The following is a 19,237-nucleotide window of genomic DNA, read 5'->3' on the forward strand; positions in this document are numbered from 1 at the left end:
GTTGGGACCCTGATGAAGACACAGTAATAACTGCTGTTTCTTGAGACCGATGACACAGCTGCCAGAAACCTCTCCCAGACTATTACAGAGGATTTAGATCAAACCCAGTGATGTGAAAACAAGTTCTGAGGCCCAGCTAGACAACACTTGTGCACATAACCTGGTGCCCGCTTTGAACATTTGCCTTTATATAGCGTTCAACTGTTTGTGGGAATTAGTTTTGAATATTAGAAAATTAATTTGCATAATTATCATACGTTCACATTCAAAAATCTGTCAGCATTTACTCATTACAGTTCATGTACATATTTTGTTCCAAACCTGTTTGACTGTGTTTCTTCTCTCGAATACAAAAGAAGATATTTTGAAGAGCGTTGGGAAACAAACATCGGAACCCATTGACTTGCATTGTATGTATGGAAAAAAATACTGAGACATTTCTAAAAATATCTTCTTTTATTTACCACTAAAGAAGAAAGGTCAAATAGGTTTGGAACAACATGAAGGTGAGTAAATTATGACAAAACTGTCATTTTGGGTGAAAATCCCTTTAAGTACTGTGTCAGAAATTGTTCATACATGTCTAAATTTGATCATTTTGATTAAATCACACTTTATCCGCATATCATTTGATTTTATCTGTCCTCCCTTGAGTTGCTCCAAACTTAATTTTTTTAAAAGTTTCAAAATGTATTTTAAAAAATCAGTTGTATTAGCAATTAATTTACTTCCATTCTGTTTTTAAAGACCGATCCGAAATCATGATATTAATTATGATCATTTAATTCTATTAAGAACCATAGTTTTTAACAGTAAGAAATATCTACACATAATTTTGTGTGGGGAAAATCATGTTCATATTTCCCTCCTTACGTTACAACCTACAAACTTTAAAGAATAGTTTGTATTTGTGTTGTGTCTTTCTAGACAGTTTTTCGTTGCCAGTGTTAATTAAATTAAAAATGTATTAAAAAAAATTGTATTGAATTTTTATTACAATGTAATGTTTACCCATAGTGAAAAATAAATATATTGACGTGTATTTGAAATACATGTATTTCGTGCTAATATACTACAAATACATTTACATATTTGTGAACCTAATAATACCCTGCGATTGTACTTTTAGTATACTAAACTGGTATACTTAAAGTCTGCTAAATTCTAACAACCAATTTTGTACCTAATGCACTTTAATTATGCAGAAGTACTGCTGAAGTCCAACTAAAGTTATACTGAAGTATATGTGATTGTGCTACAGGTACACTTTAAAGACAGATATAAAGATCATGCAATCTTCATCAATAGTGACATTAAACACATTTTAGGCATAATATTAAGAAATGTGCATTGTGAACAAGTGATACTCCAAATAAAGTTTAATTGTAATTTTTATATCATTAAGTCTTGAGTGATATGTCAGTGAATATGTTAATAAATTAATGTATTTTAAATATATTACAAATATATTGTATTCATGAAAATACATAGCTGCATTTTCATTTTAGGAACAGGGTCCATTGCAAGGAGATCATCATATTTTGGGGTTCTTGTTATCAAAAATGTTAGGACTCCAATTAACTAATGGTTCATCAAGGCCCTGCACTATCACATCCACGTCTTAAGTCTTCAATTGTTATCTGTCTCTCCCTCTCTTATGTATTCCTTTTTTCCGATTTCTTATTCCAGACTGACTGCTTCAATTACATCAAGATTTTACTGCGTGTGAACAGCACTCACCTGTACGTGTGTGGAACGTATGCTTTCAGCCCTATCTGCGCATACATCGTAAGTACTGTTTCATTTTGTTCTATTCTCCTGCAGGATTTCACCACCTCCCTCCATGCTTTTAACAGACTGCAGGGGAGGAATTAATTATCCATGTAATTTACTCAGTCAATCAAAATGTCCTCAGAAATACACTCTTCAGCTCTCCCTAAGGGTAGATGCTGCTCGGATGAGAAATTATTATGGCCCTGCACTTTACTTAGACCCTTCACTCGGGAGACTATGCCAGGATCGGCCTATGCATTCGAGGGGTCGACACTGACCACTAAAACTGAAGCTTTATTATAGTGTACTTCGCCTACACAAGCTGATTCTATCACATCTGTCCCCCTGAAATGGTTTGCAGATGCATATTTTACCTTTATGCCCCTGTTAAGACACACACAAAAAATAACCAGAGTGCATACAGCTGCAAATCCTTCCAAACATAATTTTTATCTGTATCCTTGGCCCACACAGAGTTGATAGTACACACATTCTTACTATCTCTTCAGACTTATCGCAATAACACAACGTTCTGTTCAGCAAAATAAGGTCCTTGTTTAGATCTACACAGGCAATACAAGAGACAGTGCTTGCTGTCTTTATAAGAAAGTCCCTGTGTCTTTTTTTCTTCCAGAACACATCTGATTTTTCCCTGGTGCGCAATGAAATGGGAGAAATAGTCACTGAAGATGGTCGTAGCCGGTGCCCTTTCAACCCTGAATACAAATCCACGGCCATCATGGCCGGTACGTACCACAAAATTTGTGTAATGTATTGTATGTGTGCAACACTCTTTTCCGACTTGCTTTATTAACATCTTTTGGTTTGAAATTATGGTTTTACAGATGGAGATCTGTATGCCGGCACAGTCAGTAACTTCCAAGGGAATGAACCTATCATTTACAAAAGCCTTGGACAGGGTACAGCCTTAAAGACTGAAAACTCACTGAACTGGCTTCAAGGTAAAAGCCACATCCACTACCATCCTGCTCTTAATAGGACTGATTCACTAACAACTGCAGAACTTTTGCACACTGTATTTGAGCACAAAAACATAATTACACATTAATCGCCTGCCACAATTCAGTTTAATAAAAAAAAAAGTTATTTTTGCCAGGTACAATTAACATTCCACTATTATTGCACATGGAAAGCCATGGAAATGGATGTTTGAGTCCATGATGTGATTTTTGTTGTTGTTGTTGTTTTATTATTTATATATTATTATGGTATTTATTTTTTAAAGTTTTTATTTATGTAATAATTTTACTTCCACTTGCCAAGGCGACACTTCTTTTTTTAAGTTACATTTTTTCTTATATTTGTATTTTATTTATTAAGTTATTTCAATTATAAAAACTGATTTAAAGAGGATTAAAAGATTAGAAGATTAAAAGAAATAAAGTCAGTCATACAGGTTTGTAACAACATTATGGAGTAAATGACCACAATTAAAATGTTTGTTGAACTATCCCTTTAAGTAATTCAGGCACTACAATAGCGCTAACAGCATGGAAGTAAATGGCTCCATCAGAGGGCACAATTCCCCCCATTCTGTTCTCTTTAGGGACTCAACTCCCCTGAACTTACGACTGAGATGCAATTTTGGCACAGCAGAGAATTATTCATGTAAAGCAAGACTACAGAGAACAAAACAAATCAATTTAGTGTCAGTTTACAGTTGAACCCTTCTCACTTTACTAAAGAGTACTGAGCAATAGTTTAATATTTTGCCATAAGTGACAAAGTTGATGAAAGACACATATGCAAAATCAATACTAAGCACTTTGATTGTGTAACAATCAAATATTTCTATCAGTAATTACAACTAAAGATTGTCATGTAAAAGGGGCTTCAGGTGGACCAGTGGCTATATTTGAAACATAAAGTCCACATTACTTACAAACGCTGCTGTCTCTGTGTACATTACATGGCGTGGATTGACATTTGTATTTTTTTTCTCCCACAGACCCCGCTTTTGTGGGCTCAGCCTACATTCAGGAGAGTTTGCCCAAAGGCAACGCAGTCGGCGATGATGATAAGATTTACTTCTTCTTCAGTGAAGCGGGAAAGGAGTTCGATTTCTTTGACAACACCATTGTGTCACGCATCGCTCGCGTGTGTAAGGTGAGGGACAGTTTGACGTAAACACAATGTCGAAGGCGGTTGGATTAGGGCTATTCCGCCTACAGCAATAATTCAACTACATACATGTACAGACACAGTATTTATACAAATGCAGTGGAAAGGAATACATGCCAGTATGTTTGTGCATGTTAATACTGGTGCAGAGATGTGGAACATATTGTGTGTGTGTGTGTGTGTGCTTACATTGACCGCATGATGGTTTTTATCTGTCACACCGTGGTGAGAGAGGTGTGCTACCTTTCAGAGAGATTAAAAGGTTTCTGTTTCAAAGACACATTCTTCAATGCAGAGCGCCTCAATTTCTTATCTCTGCTCAGCAAATATTCACGTTCATCTGTCAAGTTGAGGGGCAGCTGAAAATGCACATTACATACAAAGCACACACATTCCTCACAGTTCCTCTTGAGTGGTCAATACTACTTGGAGAAAATTATCTTGTGGGTGCATCCAGGGATTTTCGAGCCAATCATCTGAGTTGTAAATGCTATGTGACTGCATCTGCAGGAAAATTAGGCTGTAAATAGCCAATGTGCAAAGACCCAAACTCTTCAGTAGTGAATAAAGAGGGAAAAGAGCTAATAAATAATTAGTTTAATATATTATTTTCACTGTTTGTATTGATCTGCTTGTCTGTGTTTGATTGTTTTAGACAGATTGAGTTGTGATAGCATTGTCTTTATGATGAGTCACTGAATCATTCACTCAAATGATTTGTTTACTGATTCATTCAGGAACAAAATAAGTTAATTTCTTTTTTTAGTGAGTAATTAAATTATTGACTTAACCAGTTTGTTCAAACCACTGATTCATTCAGTGACTCCCTTTGGGAGCATTGAATGAATTGACATTGACATTGAATTAGACATTGAATCATTGACTCAACTGATTTGTTTAAATTGAATCATTCAGTTACAAAACAAGCATCTCACTTTATAAGTCATTAAATCATTGCCTCAACCAATTTGTTGAAACAACTGATTTATCCAGGCATAAAATAAGCCCCGATGAGTGAGTCTTTGAATCATTCACTCCTGATAATTAATTCAGCAAACCTGAATGCAATCATTGCTGCTATGTGCCACAAAAATTGGTGTAATGTATTGTATGTATGCAACACTCTTTTCTGACTTGCTTTGCTAATACCTGTTGGTTTGAAATGATGGTTTTATAGATGGAGAATTGTATGCTGGCACAGTCAGTAACTTCCAAGGGAATGAACCTATCATTTACAAAAGCCTTGGACAGGGCACAGCCATAAAGACTGAAAACTCACTGAACTGAATTGTTGACTCAACCAGTTTGTTCAAACCACTGATTCATTCAGTGACTCTCTTTATGAGTGATTCATTGAATTATTGGCTCAACTGATTTGTTTAAACTGAGTCATTCAGTAACAAAACAAGCATCTTGCTTTGTGAGTAAGTCATTGAATCATTGCATCAACCAATTTGTTGAAACAACTGATTTATCTAGGGATCAAGTAAGCTCTGGTGAGTGAGTCTTTGAATCATTCACTCAAACAAATAGTTCTAACCACACTGCTCTGAGACAACTGACAGCTAATTCAACAACCCTGAATACAAGTCCATGACCATCATGGCCGGTACTTGCCACAAAAATTGGTATAATGTCTGTTGGTTTGAAATTACGGTTTTACAGATGGAGAACATTGAATCATTCACTCAAACAATTAGTTCTAACCAAGCTGCTTTGAGACACCTGAAAGTAAATTCAGCTGTGGACTTGTTTGGAACTACTTTCATGTAGAAGAGCAAAAGTAGGCAAAGTAACAGTCAAATGTATGTTTGTACATATTAACTACTGGACTTGTTAATTGAATCAATGTCATATAATTGTCCTGTTGGTCTGAATATCAGTATTGCTGTGTTGATATTCCTAACATAAGCTCTCTTGCTAATGTGATATTGCTTAAACTATTTATATGTTGCTTGCAAAATAATCTATTTATTCAAAATACACAAATAATTTAACTGGCTGTCAGTGAAGAAAAATGTTTTTGAGGTACGGAAGTGTTGTTATGGCATCTACAAGCAGGGTGTAACGGTGCTATGCTAACTTTGACCCCTTGGTATTTTCAAACAGTGATGACAGTGATGAATAGAAACATTCAGCGATTGCCATGTAGCTCATTCAAATAGGCTTTTTAAACCAGCTTCACTAAGGATAATTAACCAATGGTTTCCGTTTTCACACCAGCTAATTCACCAAGTGGCAGCCGATAGAAGGTTCACGCTCTCCTGTCTCCCTTGCCTTGTAATATGGATTATCACACAGCCTGCATGAAATGCCTCCTGACAGTTAAATGGTTGCCATGCCAGGGGAATGTGGCCTGCTTATTTGCATCCAGTACCTTAAACACTATCCCAGGTTCCCTTTTTAGCATGCCCTATATTCCTCCTGCCAGAGCCACTGGAGCCCAGCCATGAGGAAGGGAATGAAATTATTATGTTTATATGCTGCATTTTCTTTGTATTGTACCTTATCTTCTCTCATATAGTAAACAAATGTAATGACTCCTGCAAAGCATATTAGTTGACTTAATTGTCTTGCATTCTTTGATGTGATATGCAACAAAGCCACACATACGGGCCGATGCACAAGTCCTTTCCTATCACATCTTTGACATCTTTTCTGAAATTTAATTTCCTTTGCTTATGCTCTTCGTCTCAAAGCAGTGTATTTGTGCACAAGGAGTGATCTGAATCTTAAGAGAGACTCTACGTTGCCAGTAGGGTTAAAGAACTGACCCTGTCTGTTCTGAACGGTGCATGAGTGGAGTGAAACATCTGCAAGATTCATTTGCCTTCTCGTCTTGCTTTTGAAGTCTGAAAATGATTTCAATTCCACTGCGCTCTCTATATTTTGGTTTCTTCTCTTTTTGACTCCTAACTTACCTCCAATCAAGTGTCACTATAATATGGATATTGGTGCACTTTTGCACTGATGACCATGTTAAATTCCAGTGGAAACTGTGATGCATGTAAGACTATCCATTTACGTACCTCAACAGTTCCTTATTGTTTTAAGATTCTTTCTGAATAGCGCCTGGGGTTTGCGTTTGAAAGCTTACCATATCATTTACACTCAGAATGACAATGAGACAATGAGCCGAAGCTGTAATCATTTCCTTTCAATTTTAAAATGAATGGCATATGTGGAAGCTGCTGCATACATGGCAAACACAGTTCCTTCTGAGCAAAGCTCTTAAAGGTGCATTTATATACATATACACTAGTGAACATTTGAAGTGGAGCAAAACCTTTCATCAAAGTTGTCCTAAATCCTAAAACCAAAATGTGTTCTTGTCTTTGATTAACTTTTTTGATCCACTTCAAATGTTGACTACTGTATGTATATATATATATATATATACAGTGCCCTCCATAAGTATTGGAACAGTAAAGACACACTTGCTCTGTGGAGTTAAGACATTTGCAAATATGATTAAATGATGAATATGAGACAAAACTACAGAATGTCACATTTTATTATTAGCCATTTCAACACATACATGTTTTACTTTTAGAGTTCATCCCACTCATTGATGTGAGCATAAGTATTGGGACAGTTGAACATAAGGCAGATATAAAAGATTAAAATCTATTATTTAGTTGCAGATCCCTTGCGCACAATCACAGCAGTGAGTCTGTGACCCATAGACATTTCCAGACTCTTGGTCTCATCCTTTGAAATAGTTTTCCCAGCCTTTAATGCAGCCAATCCCGATTGTTGTTTGTTTTGGGGAGTTTCTGCCTTTACTCTCCTCTTCAGCTGCTGAAATTCATGTTCAATCGGATTTAAATCTGGAGATTGACTTGGGCAATCTAAGACTTTCCATTTCTTTGCCCTTATAAATTCCTTGACTGAACTGGCAGGGTGTTTTGTGTCATTGTCCTGATGCAATATGAAGCACTTCCCAATGAATCTGGTGGCATTTTCTTGAATATTGGGAGGCAAGATGGTTTTGTACCCTTCCAAATTCATTCTGCTACTGTCATCATACATTAAGTCATCAGTAAAGTTGAGAGGGCCTTTTCCAGAGGCAGCCATGCATGCCCATGCCATGACACCACCTCCACCATACTTTACAGATGAGGCTGTATGCTTGGGATCATTTGCAGTTCCCCTTTTTTTCTCCACATTTTTGCTTTCCCATCACTTAGATAAAGGTTCATCTTTGTCTCATTGGTCCATAAACACAGTTCCAAAACTCTTCTGGCTCACCTTTGTGCTTTTTTGCAAACTTTAATCTTGCCTTTCTATTGTTGGTGTTGGTCAGAGGTTTGCATCTTGCTGTGTAGCATCTGTAATTCTGTGTCAAAGTCTCCTGAGGACAGTAGATTGTCAGAGCATCACCCAAGCTTTCTGGAAGTTGTTGGTGATTTTACAGACGTGTCTTTTAGGATTCATTTTCACAGCTTTTATGATTTGTCTGTCATCAACTACTGTTGTTTTCTCAGCCGATCAGGTAGTTGTTGGTTGCTGGTGGATTCCAAACTCTTGATTTCTCCATGCCCTTTGTTTTTGCTATAACTCTAATTGACTTCCTCTTTTCTTTTAGCATCCAAATTGCTTGCTTTTCTCTCAAGGTCAGCTCCCTCTTCTTCATCCTGGTTTGTGTGTGTCATCATCGAATGCAAGATTCAGAATGCAGAAGTAATGGATATAACTGATACAACACATTCATTTAATATCTGAAGAATTAATGCAACAGGACACAGCTGATCACTTAGAAAGACCTGTGAGGCAACTGTTCCAATACTTATGCTCACATCAGATAGGGGGATGAAACTCTAAAAGTGCTGAACTTCTTAGCTGGTAAATATCTATGTGCTGAATCACCCAATAATAAAATATGACATTCTGTAGTTTTGTCTCATATTCAACTTTTAATAATATTTGCAAATGTCTTGACTCCAAAGCCAACAGAGCAATTTATGTATATATATATATATATATATATATATATATATATATATATATAGTAGTTATGTATGTATATAATTCTATAATTTATACTTAACTCAGCCCTCAGCTGTTCTCAGTCCTAAACTCTGCTGTTCAATGATGGGTGGGAGTTTCCCTTTAAAAGATTTTATTGGAATGTGTTGTTGCCGTCCTGCTGGTAGGGGAAGGCGTTGCCTTGCGTACTGGATTACAATAATATTATAATTAGAAGAAAGCTCATTTTCTTTGGAGAGCAGCTGAGATGGATGAATAAATATGGTGTTATTGGGACCTCTGCTTTACGTACCTCTGGCTGTCATTCAGGCCATTTGTACTTCACATTTGTCTGTTTCTCTGCCCTGTTCTCTTCCCAAACGTCTTTTTCTCTTCTCTTTATTTTTATCTCTTAGTCCATTTATTTGTTCAGCTGTTCGGTATGAAGTTCTGCTTGAAAGAAGGTTGACACTAATATAAAGCTGCTCTGAAAAACAAAAATATTTAGTTGATTCATGGTGTGGCTTTGTTTTTCTTTACCTGTGTCATAAGGTTTATTATCCAACCGTTTTTGTAATTTCCACTATGCCTTTTTCTTTAAAATGAAAGCATGATAAGAGAGAAATTCAAGTCAAGTCAGTATTAGATTAAGCAATTGTCTTTGGTAATCCAAGAATTAGTTACATCATTTCCTCATTTTCTTCCGTTGTTGTCATTTCATTAATGAAAATAAACTGAGGTACAGCTGGTGAAAGATTTGTGGCCAGCTGCATGCATATTCTGTAAGTTATTATGCTAAAATTATTAGTTCTGCCTTTATATGTTAATATAAACAGAACATTGTTGTATGTTATATATGTTAAAATATAAAACATTGCCCACTAATGAGTAATTCTCATAACAGGCTGTTTTTCCTTCTGATAGACATTAAAGCCCTTGAATTATACTGCCTGTTTTGTTTTAAGGGACTTAGAAGTACCAAAGTTAAAGCCTTTACAGCCCTCAGGGCCCCAATCACAAAAACGCACTGTTGCACTCAGCATTAATGCACAACATGTGATAGAAGCTGTGGTCCCTGTCCAGTTCTAAATCTTTATGTAATAGAATATGTAACAGATTTTATTGAATGCTGCCATTATGATCAGCATTTCCATTGGCTGCATCAGTTTGTTGGCATTGACAGCAGCTACTAGTTCCCTCTTGTGGTCAGAAGTGCACATTTCTTCACTTTACATTCACATTCATGTCAAACTTTATCCGAAGCAGCTTCAGAGTGTACGTTTTACCGATGTTTGTGTGTTTTCTGGGAATCAATCCTATGACTTTGCATTGCTACTGTCATATGCTACCAGTTGAAATAAAAATAAAACCTAATTTGAAATATAAAAAAAAATACTATAACAGTATATACTGTAAATGATACAAAACTAACCCTGATCTGTATGTATTTTCACAGGGTGATAAAGGTGGAGAGAGGGTTCTTCAGAAGAAATGGACAACTTTTCTAAAAGCGCAGCTCCTTTGTTCACTACCTGACGATGGGTTCCCTTTCAACATCATCCAGGACATGTTTGTACTGACCCCCAGCAAAGAGACCTGGAAGAGTACTGTGTTTTATGGAGTCTTCACCTCACAATGGTAACGTATTACCCTATATCACTTGGAAGCCCATTTAGTATACAGATAATACAGAGCATATAGTTGTAGCTATGTTTGTGTTCCTTTGTAAACCTTTTAGAAACTCAGCTGTCATTTCTGTTATTGAACCCTATTGAACTCAACCAGACTGCTTTTGCGGTGCTTAGCGTAGGAGTTGTGGGTATTGATTGAGTGCATTAACATAGGGGCAAAAGATACAGGACAGGCAAGAGATGTCAGCGAGACTGCAGATGCTCAGAATAGCCTCCCTCTTGTGTCCGCCTACGCACCTGTTATGTCTGAGGTTAAATGAGAAGTTTTTTTGCATTTTGTATGCAGTCAGATTTTTGAGATGCTGTTACTCTTAAAGATCTGTGTCAGTGGGGTTGTTATTTTATGGAAGGTCTGTGTGTTTGGTTTGCATGTGATTGTGCATATGCAGATCGATTGTAATGATTGTTGTGTTTGTATGCGCAGGTACAAAGGTGCTTCAGGCAGCTCAGCTGTATGTGCGTTTACTATGGACCAGGTCGAAGAGGCCTTTAATGGACGTTACCGGGAAGTTAATCGTGAGACGCAGCAGTGGTACACTTACAACCACCCAGTACCAGAACCCAGGCCTGGAGCGGTAAGTTTGTGTTCTCTTCAAAAACTACTGGATGGAGTGCAATAGAACAGAAGTGTGAGGTTAGGTCACTCAAAAAAATAAAAATACATTGTCATTATTTACTCACCCTCAAGTCATTTCAAATCTATATGACTTTATTCAGTTGAACACAAAGAAGATATTTGGAAGAATGTTGGTTACTAAAGAGTTTCCATTCCCACTTCAATTCACTGAATGTACAGACAAAAAATATATTGGAAGTCAATGGGAACACTCAGGTTTGAAACATGAGAATGATTAAATGATGACAGAAATATACAATTTTGGATGAACTATCACTTTAAGGCAAGAAACACAAAGCAGCACTAGACGCAACACAATGGCCAGACACAGGGTTGTGCAAAATTTGACTCAAATTTGAATCAAATTGGTCACATCCCACAGGAAGTGGAATTAGAATTGGAATGACAGGAACTGTGATTTACTGACCTGCAATTCAATATTTTTTTGAAGATATACACTGTACATTCTGGGAAAATAAGTGTTCACAAAAACAATTTATAGTCCACAAAAACAATTTATTAAATACAATATTAATCAATTATTAAATACTAAATATATACTCTAACACAAATTTAAAATATAAAATATATATAAACAGTGTTGGGTGTAACACATTACAAGTAACGCGAGTTGCATAATCAATTTACTTTTTTGAGTAACTAATAAAGTAATGCATTTCTTTTTAATTTAGGAGGAAATATCTGAGTTACTTTTTCAAATAAGTAACTCCAGTTACTTTGTTTCCCATGTCTTGACTGACAGCTCTTATGTTGCCATGTTGAGAGAAATGCAGAAGCGTTGTGTGCACTGTGTGAATATGATGTTACTGTAGTTCTAGACTAAATGTCAACATGCATTTACTAATGTCACTGCACAAAAACAGATTCAGTATACCTCAAAATGAATAAAGAAAGTCAACTGCAAACTCAGAATATTACACTGTAAAAATAAAAAATAAAAAGTTGGGCAAACTTAAAAGTTTAAGGCAATCAGCTTCAGCAGATTTTTGACTTTTCTCAACTTGTTTTAAGTTTATACAACAAAAAGTTGAGAAATATCTTAAAAAATAAGTTGAGAAAACTCAAAAATCTGCTGAAGCTGGTTGCCTTAAACTTTTAAGTTGGCTCAACTTTTTTTTGTACAGTGTATACAAGCCTGCAATTATTAAATACTGTATGTTAAATAAGACTTTTTTTTTTTTAATCCCATTTTATTAACCAATGTTTTTACTACTGACCTTCGATGATTCAATTCAACCATACTAATACGCAAAAATGACACATTTGTGTTTCATATTTGTTATTGCTGAATAGTGTTGAACTTCCTTCTCCTGTGTCATATTCTTCATGCAATTTGTGAGCTGTGCCCTCTACTGTACACACATGAATTTACATCTCCTTCAGCCTGAGGCGTATTCATTTAACTTTTGGTGTGAAAGGGCTTTTACATTTGTAAAAGAAGAACTTTTTTTTTTTACATTAAAAACAAACAAGCAAGCCCTGCCCAGATTTAATAAGTAACTCAAAAGCAACGTAACATGTTACTTTCCATAAAAAGTGAAGTGAAGTGACATACTGCCAAGTATGGTGACCCATACTCGGAATTCGTGCTCTGCATTTAACCCATCCAATGTGCACACACACCCGGTGCACACACACAGCAGTGAACACATACACACCGTAAACACACACCCGGAGCAGTGGGCAGCCATTTATGTTGAGAGGAGCAGTTGGGGATTCGGTGCCTTGCTCAAGGGCACCTCAGTCGTGGTATTGAGGGTGGAGAGAGCGCTGGACATTCACTCCCCCCAAATACAATCCCTGCCGGCCCGAGACTCGAACCCACAACCTTTGGATTACGAGTCAGACTCTCTAACCATTAGGCCACGACTTCCCTAAAGTAACTAAGTAACCTAATTAATGACTTTTTTAGGGAGTAATGCAATATTGTAATTCAGTACTTTTAAAAGTAACTTTCCCCAACACTGTATATAAAATATAATAAGATAGAAATACACTGCAAATAAAGCTAAAGTAAAAGTAAAGCTCAAATAAAAATTATTTAAAAAATCTAGTCAAACTAGTAAGTTGGTGGATGATTACTTGACTTCTATCTGGTGTGTCCTCTATTAAAATCAGCATGAAAGGAAAATTGCGATTGTCTTTTCTTCCCTATTGTGATATATTTGCAAGTGAAATGGCTCTTCAAATGAGAAAAAAATTTAGGACGGGTCTACATTTTTTTATTAAATGGGAATTGACAGGATGGTTGTCATTTGGTAATTGCTGTGACCTCACGTGAGTGATTGAAGGAATTATTGCCCCCTCTTCGCGTAAGAATTGTCAATTTTGATTTCACAGTGACTTGTATATAGAACATCTTATACACTGGTGATTGGCTGTAATGAGAATTTTGCATGCAAGTTCTAGCTACCAAGTTTAATTCTCAGACAGCATCTAGACAAAAGCTTGTTCGACCGTGAGTTCAGGTCATCTGAGTACAAGATCTTTTCAATCACACGTTCAATCTGACTTGACATTGGTGTTTGTGTTGAAAGTAACATTGATTTTGGCTGCCACTCACCAAAAATCACAGACTGCAGTGAGAAAAGAGCGATAGAGATATTGTGCAGTGTTTCTGAGGCGTCTTTTTCCATCTTCCTGCAGTGCATCACCAACACGGCCCGCGCCCAAGGGATCTCCTCCTCCCTGCACATGCCTGATAAAGTGCTGAACTTTGTAAAGGACCACTTCCTCATGGATAGCGTGATCCGCAGCCAGCCTCTGCTGCTCAAACGAAACATGCGCTACACGCAGCTCGCTGTGCACCGAGTACAGGCTCTCCACAAGACATACGACGTGCTCTTCATCGGCACAGGTGAGGACTTAGAACACCCCAGAGTATGCATACAAAGCTCAGCAATCTCAGTAAAACTAGAGTAGGCTTGACCTAATACAGTCTCAGTGAAACTGTGCCAGATGAAGTTCAAATTTGCTTTTTTGTTTAGCAGCTTACACCGGAACAAATCTGATTTTATACTAATATTCCTGCATTAAAGGCTCTTTCATTCTTGCTCCAGAATGAACCCCCATTAGGATTGAACTAAGGGATTTTAGACTTGGGAAATCAAGGCTTAATATCAAGCAACATGACTTTATCTTTTACTTTAGACATTCAAGCAGGTGTGTAACTACAGGTTGAGTATTTAAAGGGATAGTACACCCACAAATTTAAAATCTGTTATCATTTCGTCTTCCTCAAATTGTTCAAATTAGTATTTCTTTTTATTTCTGCTGAACACAAAAGAAGATCTTTTGAAGAATGTGGGTAACCAAACAGTTTCTGGTCCCATGGCTTCCATATACTAATTTAATATATACAGTATACATACAGTATATATATATATATATATATATATATTTTTTTTTTTTTTTTTTTTTTTTCTACTTCAGAAGATATTGAGAACCAGTGACTCTTTGGTTTCCAACACTCTTCAAAAGATCTTCTTTTGTGTTCCACAGAAGAAGGGAACTCATACAGGTTTGGAACAACTTGGGGGCGAGTAAATAATAGCACTTTTCATTTTTGAGTGTACTATCCCTTTAAACAAGCTGTGTTTCAAACAGCAGAGTGAAAACAAGAAAATCTGGGCTGTTTTCAACCGTCAGATTAAAATAACAATAATAAAATATAATAATATAAAATAAAAAAAATTAAATATATATTAAGTCATCAATTTAAAATGTACATTTGAATTGCATATGGAATTTCTATCCATTTGGATTGAACAATTTTAGCAAACAAACTAATAAAACCTAACGTGATGCATATGTATCTGTCATAGATTAATTTAACAGGTAAAACATCCATAATAGTACTAATTAAAAAAAAAAAAAAAGTATTTTAACCCCACATTAACCAGTTTTATATATTTGTCATCAATAAATATTTTTTTTTTCCAATCTCATATATTTTATAATTGAATACTGCTTGTTCCACAGCTGGACATATTCTAATCATGTTCATTGTTTTTAACTGAATAAATGTTTTTTTCACAATTAAAGGTTTAATTTTTAACACTAGATAGATAGATGCAAATAGTTAATAATAAACTATGCCATTATTTTTGTGTATGTGTGTAGAAATCTTGTTTCAATTATGCATCACATAAAGTTCATTAGTTTATGCTAAAATTGTGTAGTCCAAAAAGATGGACATTTTATGTGCAATTCAAGAACACGAATCTCAAATTTAGGCTTAAATATTTTGTTGGGTTGTGGTGGAAAGAAATTAGCGAAATAATGAAGTGATAATCCAGTTTTGACTAGCTACGGATCTAATCTTGTTTTGTGAGTTAGCTTTATTTACCAGTAAGTTAGGATAATTTTCCCAGCGATACTGAATGGCAACTAGCCACTTTCCACCAACTTGCAATATACTTAATGTTATGTTACCTGTTAACAGAATGGCCCAGGACCTTGAGTACATCATCTCACATCACTTGTGTTATGTTTTAGATGACGGCAGGATCCACAAAGCCATCAACGTTAAGAACACGATGTATATCATTGAAGAGCTGGTGATTTTCCCTGAGCCTCAGTCTGTACAACACATCGAACTGGATGATGAGAAGGTACTTAATTTTACTCTTAAACTCATCTTCTTTGCATTTGTTATGCACACTGGAGAACGTAATGCATTAGTGAAATGACAGTGTGGCAGGCAAAGGGACCCTTCAGCCGCTGAGATAGTGAGGCCTGAAAGGGAGATAACTGCATCCCTGTTTCCTCTCTGAGGAACTGTGAACAGATGCGAAACTAACAGCGTCTGCTCTTTCTGTACATTACTCAGTCTATACTTTATCTGTATGTGTTACACCATAAGAAGTATTTAAAAAAGGCTTATTACCACTGTCAGTGCAATTATCATGTATGAACATTTACTGTATGCATACCAAGCGTCTTTCTACACCGGATCTATCATAGTTCTGTAGATAGGTTGTCCTAAGGAGCGGCCTTCCTGAGAAGGTGTCTTATTTCTGTTGTGTTTGCATTTTAAACAGGGGCTGTTGTTTGTGTCCAGCTATTCTGGGCTGGTTGAAATCCCTCTTTCCAACTGCTCCAACTACCAGAGCTGTGGAGAGTGTGTGCTGTCTAGAGATCCTTACTGTGCCTGGACAGGGAAGCAGTGTTCAAATATCAAACATGTGCCAACTAAGAGGTTAGTACATTTCCATTACCTGCTCTGGCATGCGACGATTGGACTTCAATTAGTATACCAACACGTTTAAACCTGCAATAAATTACAAGTTTAAACCATTAGCATACAGATTTGTTTCACAAAACGCAAATTAATGAATTCTAGAACTGTGGTGTAACCATAAAAAGGCAAATAATAATAATTTTTTTTTTATTTAGTTTATATATATACACTCACCTAAAGGATTATTAGGAACACCTGTTCAATTTCTCATTAATGCAATTATCTAATCAACCAATCACATGGCAGTTGCTTCAATGCATTTAGGGGTGTGGTCCTGGTAAAGACAATCTCCTGAACTCCAAACTGAATGTCAGAATGGGAAAGAAAGGTGATTTAAGCAATCTTGAGCGTGGCATGGTTGTTGGTGCCAGACGGGCCGGTCTGAGTATTTCACAATCTGCTCAGTTACTGGGATTTTCACGCACAACCATTTCTAGGGTTTACAAAGAATGGTGTGAAAAGGGAAAAACATCCAGTATGCGGCAGTCCTGTGGGCGAAAATGCCTTGTTGATGCTAGAGGTCAGAGGAGAATGGGCCGACTGATTCAAGCTGATAGAAGAGCAACTTTGACTGAAATAACCACTCGTTACAACCGAGGTATGCAGCAAAGCATTTGTGAAGCCACAACACGCACAACCTTGAGGCGGATGGGCTACAACAGCAGAAGACCCCACCGGGTACCACTCATCTCCACTACAAATAGGAAAAAGAGGCTACAATTTGTACGAGCTCACCAAAATTGGACGGTTGAAGACTGTAAAAATGTTGCCTGGTCTGATGAGTCTCGATTTCTGTTGAGACATTCAGATGGTAGAGTCAGAATTTGGCGTAAACAGAATGAGAACATGGATCCATCATGCCTTGTTACCACTGTGCAGGCTGGTGGTGGTTGTGTAATGGTGTGGGGGATGTTTTCTTGGCACACTTTAGGCCCCTTGGGCATCGTTTAAATGCCACGGCCTACCTGAGCATTGTTTCTGACCATGTCCATCCCTTTATGACCACCATGTACCCATCCTCTGATGGCTACTTCCAGCAGGATAATGCACCATGTCACAAAGCTCGAATCATTTCAAATTGGTTTCTTGAACATGACAATGAGTTCACTGTACTAAAATGGCCCCCACAGTCACCAGATCTCAACCCAATAGAGCATCTTTGGGATGTGGTGGAACGGGAGCTTCGTGCCCTGGATGTGCATCCCACAAATCTCCATCAACTGCAAGATGCTATCCTATCAATATGGGCCAACATTTCTAAAGAATGCTTTCAGCACCTTGTTGAATCAATGCCACGTAGAATTAAGGCAGTTCTGAAGGCGAAAGGGGGTCAAACACAGTATTAGTATGGTGTTCCTAATAATCCTTTAGGTGAGTGTATATATATATATATATATATATATATATATATATATATATATACATAAACTATAATAATAATAACTATATATATATATTGTGGCGGGAGGAGCAAACGACAGACACAGTGGGCGTGGCGTCAGGCCTCGTAGAGGTTTTTATTAAACAAAAATATTAAAATAAAGTGTCCAAAGGGGGAAAAGTGTCCAAAATAAACAGGGGATCTGGTGTCCTCGTCGTGCTGCGGGGCTTGTGAAGGAGGGCAGTGTTCAGGAGGGAAGGGTGCAGGGAAGGGGCGTAGTCCGGTGGCCGCACGCGCTCCCCTCTCGGGCCCGGGAGCGAGTGGCGGCGGCTTCCTTCAGCGGCGACGTCCTTCTCCTAAGCCCCCGGAGCTTCTGGGGGACTCGACGGCCCGGCATCCTGGCCCGTCGGCCGTCTAACGGGTGCGGCAGTCTTCCTACTCGACGATCCCTTCCTGGACCCACAAGGACACCAGCGTGCATGCACGGGGAAGAGACCGGTCTCCCGAGGAGAGGCGCGTTCGGCATTTAAACGGCGGCGGTGATGAGGCTCTATTCACATCAGGTGCGCCTCATCACACGCCGCCAGCCCTGGCTGTTTCAGCGCCCCTCCTCTCTCACACACCCACTCCCGTCGGGAGCCTGGTGAAGGGCGGCGAATACGGGACGGGGTGGTGATGATGATAAGGGGGGAGGCAGCCGACTCGTCACAATATATATATATATATATATATATATATATTTAAATATTAAATTAAAGTATCATGAATTATTTATAAGCATCATTAAGTTTTTACATTTTACAACCTGGGCTAAACTTGTGTGTCAAATTAATTGACCTTGACACACATTCATGAGGGTTTGCAGGGATGCTCTCTATGACATGATTTCCTGCTCTTTGCACCACATTACTTATTTTTTTTAAATACATATATTAATAATATTTTAACAAAACTGATTTACTGTTTATTACTGGTTGTGAAATTTTTGTTACAGAATTTTTTTTTTTTTTAATTATTAGGGCACTTGTACCCTGATATTTTTTTATCTTTATTTCCTCCAAAAACATACATATATATATATATATATATATATATATATATATATATATATATAATTTTATATTAGTATTATTGGCAAAGCCAAATTTTTAACAGCCATTACTTCAGTATCACATGATAATTCATTATCAAATATTTCTTATTATTATCAATGTTTAAATCTGTTTTTGCTGCTCAATAACCATGACACATTTTCAGGATTCTTAGAATAAAAAGAGCAGCACTTATTTAAATTAGAAAACTTGTGTAACATTAAAAATGTTTTACTGTCATTTCTGATTAATTTAATGTGTCCTTGCTGAAAATTGTGTTAATTTCTTTAAAAAAAATCTTACTGAGCCCAG

The 19,237-nt window shown here is 37.0% G+C and overlaps 1 protein-coding gene across 1 annotated transcript in view; it reads left to right on the plus strand.

Moving 5' to 3' along the window:
- Positions 1-19,237, plus strand: part of LOC306843227 (semaphorin-4B-like) — a 61,372-nt gene that overhangs the window by 37,571 nt on the left and 4,564 nt on the right. Inside the window, exons 5-13 of the mRNA XM_079374567.1 lie at positions 1,690-1,788; positions 2,408-2,519; positions 2,619-2,735; positions 3,743-3,900; positions 10,340-10,521; positions 10,999-11,149; positions 13,858-14,068; positions 15,709-15,824; positions 16,254-16,411. Of these exons, the coding sequence (XP_079230693.1) occupies positions 1,690-1,788; positions 2,408-2,519; positions 2,619-2,735; positions 3,743-3,900; positions 10,340-10,521; positions 10,999-11,149; positions 13,858-14,068; positions 15,709-15,824; positions 16,254-16,411 (1,304 nt within the window). The remainder of the gene's footprint in view (positions 1-1,689; positions 1,789-2,407; positions 2,520-2,618; positions 2,736-3,742; positions 3,901-10,339; positions 10,522-10,998; positions 11,150-13,857; positions 14,069-15,708; positions 15,825-16,253; positions 16,412-19,237) is intronic.

Source organism: Barbus barbus (genome assembly GCF_936440315.1).
Source record: "Barbus barbus genome assembly, chromosome: 23".
In the NCBI taxonomy this organism is placed as follows: Eukaryota; Metazoa; Chordata; class Actinopteri; order Cypriniformes; family Cyprinidae; genus Barbus; species Barbus barbus.